The following is an 18,056-nucleotide window of genomic DNA, read 5'->3' on the forward strand; positions in this document are numbered from 1 at the left end:
TGTTTTTTTTTTATTTATTTCTAGAAGAGAGAGAGACAGCGTGAGCAGGGGAGGGTCAGAGAGAGAGGGTCGCAGACTGAAACAGGCTCCAGGCTCTGAGGTGGCAGTTAGCACACAGCCCGACGCGGGGCTCCAACCCACGAACCGTGAGATCATGACCGAAGCGAAAGTCAGACGCTTAACCAACTAAGCCACCCACGTGCCCCTACTGCCTATATTTTCTTCTAGAACTTTTATAGCTTCAGGTCTTACATTCTAGTCTGTAATTGATTTTGAGTTGATTTAGTGTAAGATAGGCCTCCAGTTTCATTCTTTTGCATGTGACTGTCCGCATTTCCTACCACTATTTGTTTAAGAGACTGTCCTTTCGCCATTGAGTATTCTTGGCTCATCTGTGGTGAATTAATTGACCATAGATGTCTGGTTTTATTTCTGGGCTCTCTATTCTGTTCCATTGATCTGTGTGCTTTTATGCCAATACCATACTATTTTGATTACTGTAGTTTTGTAATACATTTTGAAATTAGGAAGCATGTTATCTCCAGCTTTTGTCTTCTTTCTCAAGATTGCTTTGGCTCTTTGAGGTCTTTTGTGGTTTCATACACATTTTAGGACTTTTTTTTACTAATTCTTTGGAAAATGCTATTCGAATTTTGATAGCTGCATTGGATCTATCGATGACTTTGAGTAGTTTGGTCCCTTTAGTAATAGTAATTCTTCCAAGCCATGAACATGAAATATCTTCCCATATGCGTCTTCTTCAGTAGTTTTCAGTGCACAGATCTTTTACTCCCTTGGTTAAATTTATTCTTAAGTATTTTATTCTGTTTGAGGTAATTATAAATAGGATTGTTTTCTTAATTTCTCTTTCTGAGAGTCCATTGCTGGTATGCAAATGATTTTTATATATTGATTTTATATCCTGCACCTTACTGAAATTGTTTGTTAGCCTAACAGGATTTTGGGTGTGTGTGTAATTTTTAGGGTTTTCTGTGTGTATTATCTTGTCACCAATAGAGATAGTTTTACTACTTCCTTTCTGATTTGTTGCTTTTTATTTCTTTTTCTTGACAAATTGCTCTGTAGACTTCCATTACTACATGGGTAAAAGTGGTGAGATGGGGCATTTTTGTCTACTTCCTTATCTTAGAGGAAAGTTTCAGTGTTTCATCATTGAGTCTGATCTGCTTTTCTTGTAGTGCCCTTGTCTGGCTTTAGTATCATGGTAATGGTAAGCTCCCAAAATGAGTTTGGGAAAGTTCCTTCTTTTTCTTGTTTTCGAAGAATTTGAGAACGATTGGTATTAGTTCTTCTTAAACATTTGGTGGAATGGGTGAGGGTTAGGTTTAGGGTTGGGTCAGGTATTGGATTTTTGTTTCTTAGGAGGTTTTTAATTCCTGATTCAATCTCCTTACTAGTAATTGGTTTGTGCAGATTTCCTGTTTCTTCTTGATTCAGGCTTGGTAGGTTGTCCATTTCTAGGAATGCATCCATTTCTTCTAGATTACCCCATTTGTCAATGTATAATTATTCATAGTCCCTTATGATCCTTTACATTTCTGTGGTATCAGTTTTAATGTCTTCTTTCATTTCTAATATTACTTATTTTTCTCTTTGCACTTTTTTCTTGGTACATTTGGATAATGGTTCATCTATTTTGTTTATTTAAAAAAACAGCTCTTAGTTTCACTGATATTTTCTGTTGCCTTTTTAGTCACTATTTCATCTAGTTACACTCTGATCTTTGTTATTTCCTTCATTCTGCTAACTGTGGGCTTAGTTGGTTCCTCTGTTTGCAGTTCTTTAAGATATAAATTCAGTTGTTTTTCTTTCCCCCGAGCTCTTCTATCTTAAATCTGCCTTTGCAACATCCCATAGATTTAAATTTGCTACACTTTTAGTTTTTTTGTTTCAAGATAGTTTTTGATTTTTCCTTTAGCTTTCTTCTTTGACTCATTAGTTGCTCAGAAGCATGTTGTTTAATTTCCACATATTCCTGAATTTTCAAGCTTTCTTCTTGTTATTAACATCTAGTTTCATGCCATCTTGGTCAATAAAGATACCTGGTATGATTTCAGTCTTCTTAAATTTGGTACAAGTTGTTTTGTGACCTATCATATGATCTATGCTATAGAATGTTCTGTGTGTGCTTGAGAAGAGTATGTATTCTGCTGTTGTTGGACGGAATGTTCTAAAATTGTTTTTAAGTTTATTTTCAGAGAGACAGAGATACTGTGAGCAGGGGAAGGGGAGAGGGAGAGGGAGCCAAAGAGAGAATCCCAAATAGGGATATGGGGCTTGAACTCATGACCGTGAGATCATGACCTGAGCTGAAATCAAAAGTCAGACATTTAAGTGACTGAGCCACCCAAGCACCCCTGGAATATTCTGTATATATATGTCTGTTAGGACCATTTGATCTAAGGTACAGTTCCAAGTCTCAGTTTCTCTCTGGATTTTCTGTCTGGGTGATCTGTCCATTACTGAAAGTCAGGTATTGAAGTTCCCTATTATTGTATGGTTCTCTGCTTTAGGTTTCCAAATGGTTAGTATTTACTTAATGTGTTTAGGTGCTCCAATGTGGGGTGCGTGTGTATTGATAACTGTTCTGTCTCCTTGATGAATGGACTCTGTTAACATTAAATAATCACCTTTATCTCTGTTACTGTTTTGTCTTGACGTTTATTTTTTCTGATGTAGGTATAGCTATTCTTGTTCCCTTTTGCTTCCCGTTTATGTGGAATATCTTTTCTATCCCTTCACGTTAGGCCTGTGTGTGTTCTTAAAGCTGAAGTGAGAAAAAAATCCAGCCAGCCACTCCGCGTCTTTTATTTTTTGATTTTTAAAAAGTTTACTTATTTATTTTGAGAGAGACCAAGAAAGTGCAAGCAGGGAGGGGTGGGGGGAGGGATAGAGGATCTGAAGCGGGCTCTGTACTGACCGCAGAGAGCCCAATGCCAGGCTCAAACCCACAAACCGTGAGATGATGACCTGAGCTGAAGTCAGATGCTTAACCACCTGAGCCCCCCAGGCACCCTTCTTTGTCTTTTAATTGGAGAATTCAGTCCATTTGCATTTAGAGTAATTATTGATGGGTATGAAATTACTGTTTACATTTTGTTAATCGTTTTCTAGGTTTTTAGGTTTTTGGTTTTTGGTTTTCAGTTTTTTTTTTTTTTAATATCCCGCTTCTTTTGGTGAAAAGTGTTAACGCCAGGGCTGCCTGATTGTGTCTTGTTCCTCCAGGGGTCCTTCATGTCCTCCTGGTCAGAGAAGCCCTCGTATTTCACGGCAGTCCTCATTACTTGACCCTGAGTTCCTTTAGAGTGGAGAGGAGCCTACTTTTCCTCTTGCGATGGTGCAGGCGAGGGGAAGAGCAGTATTAGGGAACTTCCATTGGGAAGAAGAAAGCTAACCTGTTTTGGTTCCCGTTCCGTGCGTGTTTTTTTTTTTTCCATTTATTATCTTATTTACTTAGATTAACATCACCTACCCATGTTACATCTAACGAACACGTTAACAGCTTAAACGTTTGAACCTTATAGCTTTGATCTGCTAATAGACTAACTTTGGTGGCGCAATCCCGTATTTCCAGGGATGCTGTTTTGTTTGTGGAAGCTTTTACCCCCCAGTGTCCATATATAAATAAAACTGATCGCTGAAGTTGGCGTATGGAGGAGACATACTCCTAGTTGATATTTGGTGCATCAGTAAGGGTTTCCCTGATGTCACTCTTCACTGCCTGAGAGCTTAGGTCGCTGTGTCAGGACTGATTTTCTTCTTCTGACACTGAGTCTTGGTCTCCTTAAAATAGGCCGTAATTCTACCATGAGCATAGTTGTCATTAGGATTTGTGTCGTAAACACATACAGATGGCACAGGAGTATGTCTGGGGGTCAGAAAATTCTCATAATGGCACTTTGGGAAATTGTTCAGGTTTGAATGGTAATACAGAGGAGGACTTCTGTAACATGGATAAATATTTTTACATATTGGAGAGCGGTGTTAACGTTTTCACTGAATCATTATTATACTTAGGTTTAGTATTAATATATATAACACAACTTTCTCCTTAGTATTAACATACATAAGTCAGCTGTAAGCCACTCACAGGTCCCAGAGGCCTCCCCAAGTCCAGCAGTGTTAACATTTTAACTTACTCGAACACTTACTCTTACTATCACTTGTATAAGTGGTGGTATAAAAGTGGCTATGTGGTTTGTTTCAATGTGTTTCCTTTTCAGCTATAAAAGTGGCTATGTGGTTTGTTTCAATGTGTTTCAGCTAATATGATAGAAATTAAGTTCTAAGTCATAGGTGTCCAATATAAACACACAAATCCTGCATAGGAGTATGTGTTCCGGGTCCAGAATTTCAGATCAGGGTGATTATAGTTTTCCATCCGTGGAAAGCAAGTAGGTCCCATAATTTGGTCCTTTAGGATGTGCGATACAGAATAGCAGAGAGCATGTGCTTTGAATTTAGAAAGGCATCTGGCTGTGAATTCTGTCTCTGTGGGTGTGACCAGTATGGCCATCAGTTGGAAATACAAAACACACTGACTTAAATAAGAACTTAAAAAAAGTTCACTTCCTCCTCCCTGACAAGGCAAGAATGGACAGGTAGGGCAGTTGGGCTGTGGCCCCTCAACACGTGGCTTCCATCAGAGTCCGACATGCTGGTTCTCACTTTCCAAGGCTGGCAGAGAGGGGGGCAGAGGAGGAGGAGGGTGCACAGCTTTGTTTCGAAGGCCGCGGGCCGCACACATTACCTCTCCACTTGCCTGCGCTTGCTGGAATCTGGTGTAGCCACCCTGAGCCTCAAGGAAGCCTGGGAAATGTAGTCTGGGCCACGGAGCGCAGCCTTGCTCAGGCATATTAGGGAAAGGGCGTGACTCTGCCTTAAGAGGAAGAGCACAATAGCAGCGTTTCATTTAAAATCACTTTATATTGGGGCGCCTGGGTGGCTCAGTCAAAGGTCCGACTTCGGCTTAGGTCATGATCTCGCAGTTGGTGAGTTCAAGCCCTGCATCCGGCTCTGTACTGACAGCTCAGAGCCTGCAGCCTACTTTGGATTCTGTGTCTCCCTCTCTCTTTCTCTGCTCCTTCCCCCCTCACACTTGGTCTCTCTCTCTTAAAAATAAATAAACATTAAAAAAAATTAAAATCACTTTATATTCTAAATGGAGAATTTTGGTTTGTTTGGTAACTGGTTTTGGTAAAGTGTCCATGGAGATTTTTTTTATCAGATTAGAAATAAATAGTCTGTATTGATTCACGGAAAATGTGTACGCACACTACGTTAAGAGAGAGAGAGTATAAACATGAGAAGGCAGATGGAAAAATTCCTCCTCCTGCTTGCCACTGTGGTTAAGTAAACACTTTGGGATGCTCCCAAGAGCCTCTCCACTAACCAGCAATATTGTGCATAATGTGAAAAGTCAGAATGGTCTGCCTGTGAAGACTGCGTCAGGAATTTGCTTCTTTCTATCTCGCTGTCTTTTAGTTCTCATTTCAGCAGGTGTGTGTTGAACAGAAGACCTTTCTGAGCTTCCACCGTATTGCTAGGCCCGTTGCTTAGCGTCTGTGAAGCTTGAAGGGGATTGAAATCACACCCTAGAAAGCACTACACGGATCCTGTACATAGTCCAGACCTGGAGATCAGGTGTCAGAATTAGCCTCAGAAATCTTCTATCACTTATCAAATAATGTAGTAAAAAAAAAATGTAGCTAAAAAAAAAAAACTATTATTACTAGTCAGCATGAGATCCAGAATTTGCTTTTAGCTCTGTAGTATCGTCTCGTTTGTGATATAAATATGATTCCTGGCCTCCTCATTGCAGTCAAAGGCTAATTTTTCAATAACACTGAACACCATCCTAAAAGAAGCCTGGAGGATCTGTCCATCTGTCTGTCCATCCATTCATCCGTCTAGCCAGCAGACAGCTGCTGAGTTCCTTTTGTTGTCCACACCCGGCTGAGTCCAGACACAGACCCAGCATCGTGCTATTTACTCTTAAGGAAGTTTCAGTTTGCATGGCACAGGTCAGAGAGGCAAAGGGTATCACTCCTGTGCTTGTGCAGTTTCTAACGTCACTGGTAAGATTGTTTCAAAATAAATTGTAGCTAAATGCAGTTATACACACATAGCTAGAAATGAGGAATGGGTGTGCTATTTGAGAGTATAATTAAGAAAAATGAGGGGCACCTGGGTGGCTCAGTCGGTTAAGCACCCGACTTCGGCTCAGGTCATGATCTCTCAGTTAGTGGGTTTGAGCCCCGCGTCGGACTCTGTGCTGACAGCTCAGAGCCTGGAGCCTGTTTCAGATTCTGTGTCTCCCTCTCTCTCTCTGCCCCTCCCCCCTCAAAAATAAACATTAAATTTTTTTTTAAAGACATGATTAGTTCAATCGTTGAACATTTAACATGTAGTTAATGAGTGCTTACTCTGCACCAGCCCCTCTTGTGGTTTCGAACCTGAAATAGATAGTAAGTAACCAGATGCTTTGTGGTTTCGTTCCTGGCCTTCCCTTCCCATCTCCCGGCTCTGACTCGGATGGATGAAAGCTGCACGGTTAGGAAGGGGCTACAGTGAATAAGAATCCTCCCAGGGCCGCTGCTTCCCTGAGTTCGAAAGCAAGGGGCAGTTTCCTGAGTTCCCAGAGCACTCTTCACCCGCTCCACGTTCTTGTCTTTCATGTGGGGTCACCGGGCGTGTCTAACCAGGGGGTCTGTACCAGCCGTGCATGGGGCGGGGCAGGGTTAGATTGTCTACACCGCCTGGCAGAATAAAAGAGAGACTGCAGAGGGGTTTGTGTCCTTCGTCTTTAAGACCAGATCCGCACGTTACACTTCAAAGGAAGGGCAAACACTTCTGTCCATCTGACCGCATCCCTTAGGACACGAAAATTCAACTTCAGAGGAAGAGTAGTGTCCTAAAATTCCCGAGCTTAAAATGAAATGCTGCCTTTTCCTTTTCTTGATGAATGAGTGAAATTACAATAAGGACTTCATGCGGGGGGCGCCTGGGTGGCTCAGTCGGTTGGGCATCCGACTTCAGCTCAGCTCTCACGGTTTGTGGGTTCGAGCCCCGCGTCGGGCTCTGTGCTGACAACCAGCTCAGAGCCTGGAGCCTGTTTCAGATTCTGTGTCTACCTCTCTCTCTGACCCTCCCCTGCTCATGCTGTCTCTCTCTCTCAAAAATAAATAAAATATTTAAAAAAAAAAAAGGACTTCATGTTAGGTTGAATTAGCAGGAATTCAGCTATTTGTGGTCTAACGGCGGTGGAACTGTAGGGCTTAGTCTGCCATAAACTCGCGAGCCACCGATGAGAGGTGGCAGGTGGGTGTGATTTATCTAGCGTGTCTTGAGGTATGAAAGGGGTGCAGCACCAAACTCAAACCTGTAATTAAAGGACAAGACACGACGAGGCGTGCATTGTGCCAGAATATCTATATCCTGGTAGGCGTGTCGCTCTTGGGCACACACCGGGGCAGACACAGACCGGATCCTGATGTCTCTTTCCACGCTTCTGTAAGGTCTGGTTGTTACGACCCTGTTTATGTGAGGGCTCGGTTATAAGCTGATAGCCCGGACGAACTTAGAAATGTCTTGGCTCGCGTCCTATGCCTCTGTCGAAGCAGGATTGCCTTCAAGGCAAAACAAAACCGTACTCAGCTGGAATCTGAACGGAATGAGACTCTGCCCTGTATCGCAAAGGCTCCCAGACTCGCGACGGCAGATCACCAGGGAGAAGGTTCAGACAGGCCACCTTAAGTCGTGTGCTTCCAATCTTGCGGCCTCCACCTTGAGAAAGGTTTATATTATCAATAGTGGAAGAGCCAGATTAGAACTGCCCGTTACAAAAGATGGCATCACATCCCAGTGGCTTTATGGGAGAAAGATTACCAGTGGTCCATTAAGATGCCAGCCTAACACAAAAATGGACACAGACCCCCTTTTTATTAATGAGACTTATTAATGAGACAGTGGGTTAGGATTGAGTCCCGAAAGACCTAACCCTGTGACTAAAACTTGAGTCACTCAAAGTCTATCATAATGGAATTTGACCCATAGATGGTTCTTGACAATTTGCCTTTAATTTCAATACCACTTGCTCAGAGACGGGGCGGGGAGATAGCCTATCTGTATTTCCCCTGTCCCCCACGTCCCCCTGAGGGTGCCTGTCGGCTGGACGGTGTGCAGTCACATTCTCCCATCTGGGGCAAGGCCACAACGGCGCTTTGGGGCCTCAGCCCCAACTGCCCTTCATGGTGTCATGGTGCTGGCACCCATGCCCAGGGCAGATTGGGAAGGATGCAGGTCTGGTTACTGTACGAGACCCCAGATAGCAGCCTTGTGAGTGCACCCGCCCAGTGCTGGTGGTGGCTACGTGGGGCCCGAAACCACTGGGCTCCTGGCTTGCAGCTCCCCGGCATGGGGGCCTCACCTTCACAGACGGCCCGACCTGACACACCGTGGGAGCAAGGGGCCCATGTGCTTCCTTTAAGAGCGTGACTCACAAGGTGCTCACTTCACTTCCAGGTGTCGCCATTTTGAAAACTGGGGAGAGCAGATACGGGAGGGTAATTCCTTCTCTCTGCCAGATACCCTCCAATTCAAAATTAGTTTGAATGTTCCAACGCACCTTCCTTTTTTTTCGTCTTGTAGTTCTCCATGTATTTGTGTTATTCCTTTTTCGAAGTACTTTTAAAAAGTTGAAGTATAGTTGACAGTGGTACATTGGCACATCTTTTATAATGGCTCCTCTGCCCAAGCCACACAAAAAGCCCCTGTGGAGTAGATAGGCAAGACTTAGACCGTGTTCGAAAATCACGGAGCCATCTGTTTTAATGTTTGTTCTTAATCAGGTAGAATTTGCTTATCTCGTTGATAGGTTTTGTGGTAAGGATTACACCTTTCACTTTATTTTCCAGGGAATCAAAAGATTTGTTAGAGGATGATTATCTTAGTTAAAAAAAAACAGGCTTCTAGACTTTACTGTGGGGGTCATTTCACAATACATACATATAGCAGATCATTACATTGTATACCTAAAATTTATGTAATATAGCAATTATATCTCATTAAAAAATTAAATTGTGAATGAAAGAATAACATCTCTGTCAACAATGAATAAAGCTTAGTGTTTTGGTTACATCTTTTTTTTTTTTAATGTTTTATTTATTTCTAGGAGAGAGAAAGAGACAGCGTGAGCAGGGGAGGGTCAGAGAGAGAGGGAGTCACAGACTGAAACAGGCTCCAGGCTCTGAGCTGGCAGCACAGAGCCCGACGCGGGGCCCGAACCCACGAACTGTGAGATCATGACCTAAGCGAAAGTCGGACGTTCAACCGACTAAGCCACCCAGGCGCCCCTGTTTTGGTTACATCTTTAAAAAATATGTGGACATCAGTTTGTTTGTTTTTTTCCCTCAAAAAAAATGTTCATGTCAACTAAAGCATACATTAGAAGACTGTGGATGATCGCCTGCTTCTTTTAGAAAAGCAAAAGATGTTTAAGTCATAAATCTGTCTTTTGAGGACAGCGTTTAGAATTCTAGCTTTTGTTCCGGCAAGTCTGTGCGTTGGCACTTGGATACCCTCCCTGCTGCTGGCCAGTCAGGATGGAGGTGTTTTCGCTAGGTCCAAGAAAGAACAGTATTGGTAGGAAGGGAATTTTCCAGCAGAAGAACGTTCTTCCATGAAAACTCAAGTGGGCTTGCTTACAGTAGCTACACGGCTGTCCTCAGAAGGAACGAGACACTAGAGCCAGACCCCTAATTCCCTCCTCTGGTGTGGACGACGCAGCGTTCTGCAGGCTCCACCAGGAGTGGAAGCCCAGCCCCTCTGCTGTCTTCATTCCACCTGCTGAGCGCGGGCTGCCCCCCCTTCCACGTCTGTCACAGATGAATCCTGGCAGCCATGATACGGTGGGTCCGGTCTGCTTCCTTAAGGCTCCTCCCCGTGGCTGGCAGACGACCGCCTTCTGGCTGTGTCCTCACGTGGGCTCTGCCCTGAGCCCATCCCTGGTGCCCCGTCCTTCTTAGAAGGACTCTAGTCCCTCCTGGGTTAGCCTCATTTTAGTTTAACCCCCTTTTAAAATAAAGGCTCTGTCTCCAGATAGAGTCACATTTGGAGGTGTTGGGGTTAGGGCTTCGACCTGTGAAGCTTTGTAGGCGGGAGGAGGCCCACCTCTGTCCGTGACGGTGTGTGAGTGGGAGAGTCTCAGTACTGCGAGTGACAGGGCCCTCTAGGGTTACACGTAAATGACGGCATCTGCGGACTCCCTCGTGCACCCGCACTGGGCTCTGGTCCTGAGACTCCATGGCTCCCTGTGCTGTGTTTCTGTCTCCTCAGGCCTGGCAGCTTCGCTTCAGCCACCTCGTGGGCTACGGTGCCAAGTATTACTCTTACCTGATGTCCAGGGCCGTGGCTTCCATGGTTTGGAAGGAGTGTTTTCAACAAGACCCTTTTAACAGGTAACGGCGGGGGGGGGGGGGGGGGGGGGGGGGGGGGGGAAGACCTCTCCTCTGACACCAGGCACCCCCCACCCCCACCCCGCGACATCTGAAGCCAGGCTGGGAACCTCAGCCGCTGCTGGGCCCTCCCAACACGCTCACAGGGACCCTGGGTGAGGGCTCCGTGCTCCCCCAAAGTGGGCCCCGGCTGCTCTGTTCCCCAGCACCCCCTGTGGGCCTGCCCCGGCGTCCCAGCCTCTCCTGTCCACACTCCACGGCCCTGCGCTTCCTCTCGCTTTAGACAGGCTTCCTTCCTGTCAGCACAGCCTTGGAGGGTTCAGGCTCAGGGAACACCCGACTCCCTCTCATTGCCCCACAGAGGACTCGCTGCTGTCGTTCATTTGGGAGCAGCACTGTTGGGATAGGTTGATGATCAATGCCAGTGTCCACTTTGTTCTGGAAAGTTCCCCTCCCCACCCGACTTCCCGTGGAAGACAGGGGCATTCTGAGGAAGGGGAGCCGCTCCCCTGACGGTCCCTCCACAGCTCCCTTCACGGGGCCGCTGACCGCCACTTAGTGTCCTACGTTGCTTCCCACCGCCTGCCTCCTGGGCGCCCGCTCGAGGAGCCTGCTCACCACTTCCCTCACAGGGCGGGCAGCGGGCGGTTCACACGGCAGGACCCGCAGCTGCCTCAGCGGAAGGCTCAGGAACATGATGGTGAGCTGCCTCTCGGGCCTCAGGTCCGCTGGTCACCGTGTGGGCCTGTGACGGTTCTGTCTGTGACGGTTCTGTGAGGGAGTCCGGCCGGGCAGGGGGGTTTAGGTAGGGCCGTGCGACACCCACCGCCTTCCCCGCGGCGGAGACAGGCCAGGTGAGGTGGCGGGCTGGCGCAGGACGGGCAGTGGGGTCTGCGGTGGGCAGCCCCGCGTCCCCGGGACCGAAGCACAGGGCTGTCCCCATTGTGCCCCGCGTGGGCCTCCACGTGATGCCCCTCACAGGAACCTTGGGGAAGCCGAGCTCTGGTCTCCTCAGTCCTTAGAAGGAGCTTCCTTGAAAGCAAACCACTAATTACGATCTGGTCTCCCACTCATTGAAAGCATCTTATCTCCTCACCACACAAATAGACACGTGTCCAGATACCTCTCGGGCAGTTCCGAAAGATGACTGGTACCTTCACCGCTTTCATGTGGTTTAAGGTTAATGGCGCCTGGGATTTCCAGAGTGCTCTAAATTCTCCACGTGGCACGTTAGTTTACATTCACAGTCATCCTGGCAGAGCACGTACTTCTTGTGAGAGGAAACTGAGGCTCAGAGAGGCCCAGCGGTTTGTCCGCGGCCTCCCAGCTCGGACTGGGGTGAGATGGTAAGACAGGCCTGCTGCTTCCCAGCCCCTTCTCCCTCCCGGCTTCCTGCACGACCCCAGCTTCTCCCACAGCTTGGTGTGGGTTTGGGATTTTCTTAGCATCCAGCCCTCACATTCACTTCCAAAGCCCTTTGAACTTGAATCTGATGTCATAGAATTTTCAAATGTTTTACAGCCTGGTAGCCACATGTTATTTTGTCTTCCGCCCTTTGCCTTTGCATGCTTGCAGACATTCTTTCTGCTTTTCAGATTTTATTATTTCCAAAGGACCTAAAACCAAAATTGACGATAATAAATCAGTTTGGGTAATTAGGAGTCTCTGCTGGAGATTTCTATAAAATAGGCAAAATATCGCCTTGTTTAAAGGAACTGCACTTTACTAGAAGACCACATACTATTACATACATATATTTCTGGCATTTATATCTTGTTTATGTGTGTGTTCTTGCCTAGACATGTAGTTTGCCATACTTTTATAGACCTGTAAAAGTAAGGTAGTAAAAGTACTCATTGGACTAGAAAATTTCTAACCTATGTCAAAAGATCCTTTTTGATCCCACTCCTGAAAAAAATCACCAGACCAGACGCCTCACCAGAAAGCCAGGGGCCAGAAGGAGATGCGCCCCTCCCCCAGGCCAGAGGTCGGGCAGGGGGCGCCTCCACCACTCTGTCCCCTCCTTGGGTGGCCCAGTCTTCTGTCCGTGTTTCCTAATTCATGGCCTACTCTGCCTTGCCACCCACTTTGTGTTTGAAATCAGCCTATATTTGACACTGTAATACTGTCAAAAATGATGAGAAACCATGTTCACAGAATTGCCCATACATAAAGCTGCTCCAGAAAAAGTGCAATGAAGACATCATAATTTATGTAACTTGCATCATCATGGTGTGTGAGTCATCTGACCTTCAAGGAATTGCATTTTCCATAATATACAAAAGTAGTTCTAAATAGTCTGTGTCCAGGTGCCATTAAGTTGGAGAATTCCTATCTACAAAAATTCTCCAAAACCTGCCTGCGAGCGTCATTACGGACAGTGTTCCCTACAGAATGCAGCAGACACAGAGCATCAGAAGACGCGGCGGGTTATTCCTTTGCCTTTGCCACCAGAACACTCAGGAGTCCGTTAGCCGATACCCTGGGCCGAGGTCCCCGGCGTAACTGACCCTCTCCTGCCTGCCAGCTTTTTCTCCACTTTTATTTCACCGTGTTATTTTTCTGTGTGTCATCTCTGCATAAACAGTTCCAAGTCTCACTTTAAGATAACCCCAAAGACGATGGGGATAAACAGGACATCTTTTACTCAGTATATGATCCATCAACGAAATGAGCCTTTCTTTGAAGAGAGACTGCTTGCTGTGGAACAGAAGCTAAAAATAACGGTTCTCTTTTTACGGTGAATATTTCACACCTAGTTTTACTTATTTGGGCCATTCAAAAATTGGGATTCGATTTTTAGAAGCAGGAAAATGGCCGAATTGCCTCGTGGCAACAGCTTTTTCTGCCTCTGACCTCAGCGAGGCTTCATTTTGAGAAACGAAGACACGCTAACTGGGGGCTGGGTGGGCTGCGCGTGTCACTGCCTGTAACAGTCTCCTCTTCTCTCCCCCCCACCCCCCACCAGGGCTGCAGGGGAGCGTTACCGCAGGGAGATGCTGGCACACGGCGGGGGCAAGGAGCCCATGCTCATGGTGCAAGGTAACCAAACAAGGACTGGAACTTTTCGCTGTGACCCTTCTTCTTTAGAGGTTTTATGGGCTGTGTGTACCTGTAATGACTCACAACGTTACATTACTTTCAGGTGCGCAGCGTGGTGATGGGCCGGGTCTGTACCTCACACCACGCTGGCCGCCGTGGGTCACAAACTGTTACTGCAGTGTGATTGTCCACATCCCCGGGCCGTACTTGTCGTCTCCGTGACTTCTTTGTCTTGGTACCTCCGTCCCCCTCATCGATTTCGCCCGACCCCTCACCAGCCTCCCGTTCATGGGTTAGGTTCTAATGTGAGCTCTCTGAGTTCTGTTCTCACGCCGCCTGCGGTGCGAGCCGGTCACGTTTCCTCCCGCTAGAGATGACGCTTCGGCTGTGTGCTTCGTGCTGAGCGTCTCCTTCATTCCATCCCACACAACAAATTAATTGTAGTTACTGTGATTTATTTAGATGCCAGGATAAAATTTCAGGTTTTAACTTTGAAAATGTTACTTTCTAATGGAAATTTGTAAATTTGTCACAAGTTATCAAAAAACTTGGTTTTAATAGGTCCCAGTGTATTTCTTTAGCTGAAGGAACTCATTTATTTCCTATTCCTGTGTTTCTTAAGCTTTCTGTGAAAGCTTAGCTGTGCCTTTGCTAGAAACTCCGAGGCATTTTTTTTTTTACCCATTGAGACACTAGAACCTAATTAAATCCTCACCTTGAAGGACTGCAGTGCTTGTTTTCTTATGTAATTTGGGAGGTGTTTTTTCATTTAAGTATTTGCACTGAAATTTTACTTGCAAATGGAAGTGACATCGTGGTTTTCCATAAAATGTTCTTACAAATAGTTTAAGGAACACGTGAACGTTATTGGATGGTCTCAGTGTATTGACGATTTTATTTGCAGCCGATCTCTAGCTAGCTGACAAAAATTGCTTTTAGCAAGTAACATACAGCGTTGGAGAAATAGGACGGCAAAGGGTCTGCCGTAAGCGTTTCCTTGCCTCGATCTGCTCCGTCTAACACCCAGTGCCGGTCTTCGCGGAGCCCCGGGCCGCCCCTTTAGTGGTTTGTTCAGCGGGTGCTTGCTGAGTGCTCGCTTTGTCCCGGGTGCTGCTGTGGTGGTGTGCTGTGCCCAGCGCGGCAGTGAAGGAGGCAGACAACATCCTCTCCTTGTGAGGCTTGCATTCTGTCAGCTTGGCCAGGAGGGGGCGCACTTGTGGGCACAGTCCGCACTTGTGGGCACAGTCCGCCCAGTGCGCGAAGAGCCTGCGGTGTCATGTGGCCCCGCCCAACCAGAGGTGACAAGCCCTCCCAACAGCCCTCAGGTCTTCCTTCAGTGCGCTGTCCTCTCGGGTTGTCCTACTGAGACGCAGAAGCCACGCCGACCTGAGCCTGTGGCCCCTCCTGACCTGGGCCCCATCCAGGCAGCCGTTTAAAATGGTTTGCGCGGGTTGATTGATGTCATCTTCTGGCCACCCTAGGAGGTAGGAATGATGATTATTCCCATGTTGCAGATGCTGAAACAGGTCAGGTCCTTGGTCTGCGTTAGAGGCAGTGAGCAGAGCAGTCAGGGTTTGGACCTGTGACTTCTGGCTGCAGAGACCACGCCCTTCAGCAGTCTGTGCTGTTTCGTGTTTGCCAAACACCACACCGGGGTCAGGGTCTCTTATAGACACACGTAAAAGGCAGATTACTTGGCTCGTACCAGTAAGCAACCAAGAGGTTAAACCGGGTACTTGTAGCCAGTAGTTTGTGGTCCTGCCCCAACCCGCACTGTGCCCCAAGGATGTAGGCCGCCCAGTGGCTTCGCCTGTGGGTTTTCTGTTCTGTCTGTTCTTCTCCCGGTGGCCGTGCTCAGCCTTACCTTTCTGGGACCAGGGTCTAAACACCACCTGCACGTAAATATCAGCTTACCTACAGTTCCATCAAAGGGGGAGAAAGGTAAATCCTCTTCTGTGTCTGTCTTTTGGCTGGCGTGTTTTTGACGCCGCTTCCAAGAATGTTGTAACAAACCTCTAAACATTCTGCTCCTTCTATGAAACGTCACTGTGTTAGGAAACCCAGTATTCCCCACACTGGAATTCGCACACTTGGGGCAGAAAAACAAGACTGCGGTTCAAACCGGAGACGATAAAGTGTTCGGATTCCAGTTGACACCAACAATAGAACAGCTCTGCTTTTAAACTTTAATATTTTTCTTCATGTCGTTCTGTCTGATCTCGTTAATTCACACGGTTTGTTACGTGTCAGAGATGAATGGGCGACACTGCAGAGAAGTTATGCCTGTTGTCGCTTTATCGGCTTGGGTTTCTAAGACCAGACCCGCGGCGGCTTCTCATTTTCTTGCGCGCAGCAGCCTGTACCCCGGAACGGAATGTCTTAGGGGACGGCTCGTAGCCAACACCAGGGCACCCCTGGGAGCAGTGGTTGGGGAAATTGCTAAGAGCTGTGATATGAAAGCTGAAGTGATCTGGTAGGTATTATTCATGTTTGGAAGCGTAATTTTTATAGGCGTTTATTAAATATGTTATTTAACTACATACCAGGTAGATGTGAACAGTTATGTTAAGTAGCAAGAGATAAGGAGAACACCTCCCTTTATTTTATTTTTCAGTTTTTTTATGTCTTTATTTTGAGAGAGAGATGGAGTGCGAGTGGGGGAGGGTCAGAGAGGGAGGGAGACACAGAATCCGAAGCAGCTCCAGGCTCTGAGCTGTCAGCACAGAGCCCGACGCGGGGCTCAAACCCACAGACTGTGAGATCATGACCTGAGCCGAAGTCCGACGCTTAACCGACTGAGCCCCCCAGGCGCCCCAAGAACACCTCCCTTTAAAGTATATTCCTCCCTTGACCAAATGACAAGTTTATTAACAACAGCCTTACTTGAAGATACAGATTTCAGATGAATGTCAGGCCTTTCCTTAGAGTCAGAATACATCTGCCTTGTACTTAATGCTCTTTGAATGATACCTACTCCCAGAAACCAAACATGTCATGCTTTTGATCTTTGAATAATAAAAACACCTCAAGCGAAATGAGTCCTCAGCAGCTCTGAGTCCCTTGACCTTTGCGGGCCCGACAGATGAGCCTCCTGGTGGCCAGAGCCTGGTCTGGAGGAGGCCCCCCGCGCTCTCGTCTCCCACGGTTTGCCCCCCTGCTCACCAGCTGAAAGGTCTGCTGACCCTGGCTCAGCGCTGCGGGAGCCCCGGCCACGGAAGCCTTTCGTGGAGTCCGTGCTTGCTCCCCCTCAGCACTCAGACACCGTGTGAAAGCAACAGAGTGGTGAGAACAGCACTCCCCTCCTCAGAGGGAAGACAGGAGGTCACGTGGGACAACCCACGATTACTGCACCGGGACACGCCTTTACTGGCCCTGCACCTCCTTGAGAAAGTCTCTTCCCCTCCCTGGGGAGAGAAGGTGTGCTCTGACTTCCTTCTGATGTGCTTGTCCTGGGCCCCGGTCTCAGCCCGCCTCTGAGGGGACGTGTGTGTCACCCCAGTGATAAGCCAGATGCAGGAGAAGGAGCACTGCAAATTGCTGTCATGTCCTTATCTGCTCTTATTGTATTTTGTTTTTTACATTTATTTTTGAGCGAGCACAAGTGGAGAGGGGCAGAGAGAGAGGGAGACACAGGATCTGAAGCAGCTCCAAGCTCCCAGCTGTCAGCACAGAGCCCAACGCGGGGCTTGAACTCACAGACTGTGATATCATGACCTGAGCCGAAGCTGGGTGCTTAACCGACTGAGCCCCCCAGGCGCCCCATTTATCTGCCTTTAAACACATGCACAGCATAGCAAAGATTTATGTTAGGAGCACTGTATTTGTTTACTTAATCCCCCCCTCCCCCAACAGTTTGGCAACACCTGACGGGAACCAACTTTCTTAATTGCCAAAAATTCTGGGGTGAGCTGGCATTCTTTGTATTCAGTTGCCGGTGGCGAGTTTTTCTGCTCTTCATTCCATCCACCACCTGCCAGTGTTTTCTGGTTTATGGGAAGTCTCCCATTTCTAGTCATAAGGGAACTTAAAGTTTTTGCTTCAAAGAAACGATGATACGATACTTTCATTCATTTTGCTATGTTTTAAAGTATATACTAGAATACTTTTAAGGGTGCTGGGGTTCAGTTTCTATCACAGTCATTTCAGAAAATGTATAGTTTTCTGGAAGACAAATGTGCGGTAAGGTTTGTGGGTAGCAAGGGAGTACTATTTTGTACCCACCATGCCAGATACGAGGGTGGAATGATATGGCTACTTGGGACAGAACTTGTATGATTTCAGCAGTTTGTGAATGACAGAGAAATTACTCATGCATATCTTCCTCTGTCCACTATCTCTTTGTGTTTTATGTCATCTACAGGCTTGGGTAAATGGCCCTTGTTAAGTTTTGAGGTTCAGATTTATCTTTCAGTTAATCAGAAAAACACTAACATTTTAAGAAACTGCTACGTGCCAGATACCTTTTGCTGTGCTACCTAAGTTAGTCCCCCCATCTTTATACATAATGGGACAGTCAGAGTTGATTCTTTCTGTGCCGCC

At 46.7% G+C, this 18,056-nt stretch overlaps 1 protein-coding gene across 2 annotated transcripts in view; it reads left to right on the forward strand.

Moving 5' to 3' along the window:
• LOC120247187 (mitochondrial intermediate peptidase) overlaps nt 1–18,056 on the forward strand; it is a 157,401-nt gene that overhangs the window by 116,840 nt on the left and 22,505 nt on the right. For both annotated transcript variants that reach the window (XM_039255006.1, XM_039254997.1), the window contains 2 exons: nt 10,357–10,478; nt 13,444–13,517. In XM_039255006.1, the coding sequence (XP_039110937.1) occupies nt 10,357–10,478; nt 13,444–13,517 (196 nt within the window). The remainder of the gene's footprint in view (nt 1–10,356; nt 10,479–13,443; nt 13,518–18,056) is intronic.

This window comes from Hyaena hyaena, unplaced genomic scaffold (assembly GCF_003009895.1).
Source record: "Hyaena hyaena isolate Hyena2069 unplaced genomic scaffold, ASM300989v1 scaffold_11, whole genome shotgun sequence".
In the NCBI taxonomy this organism is placed as follows: domain Eukaryota; kingdom Metazoa; phylum Chordata; class Mammalia; order Carnivora; family Hyaenidae; genus Hyaena; species Hyaena hyaena.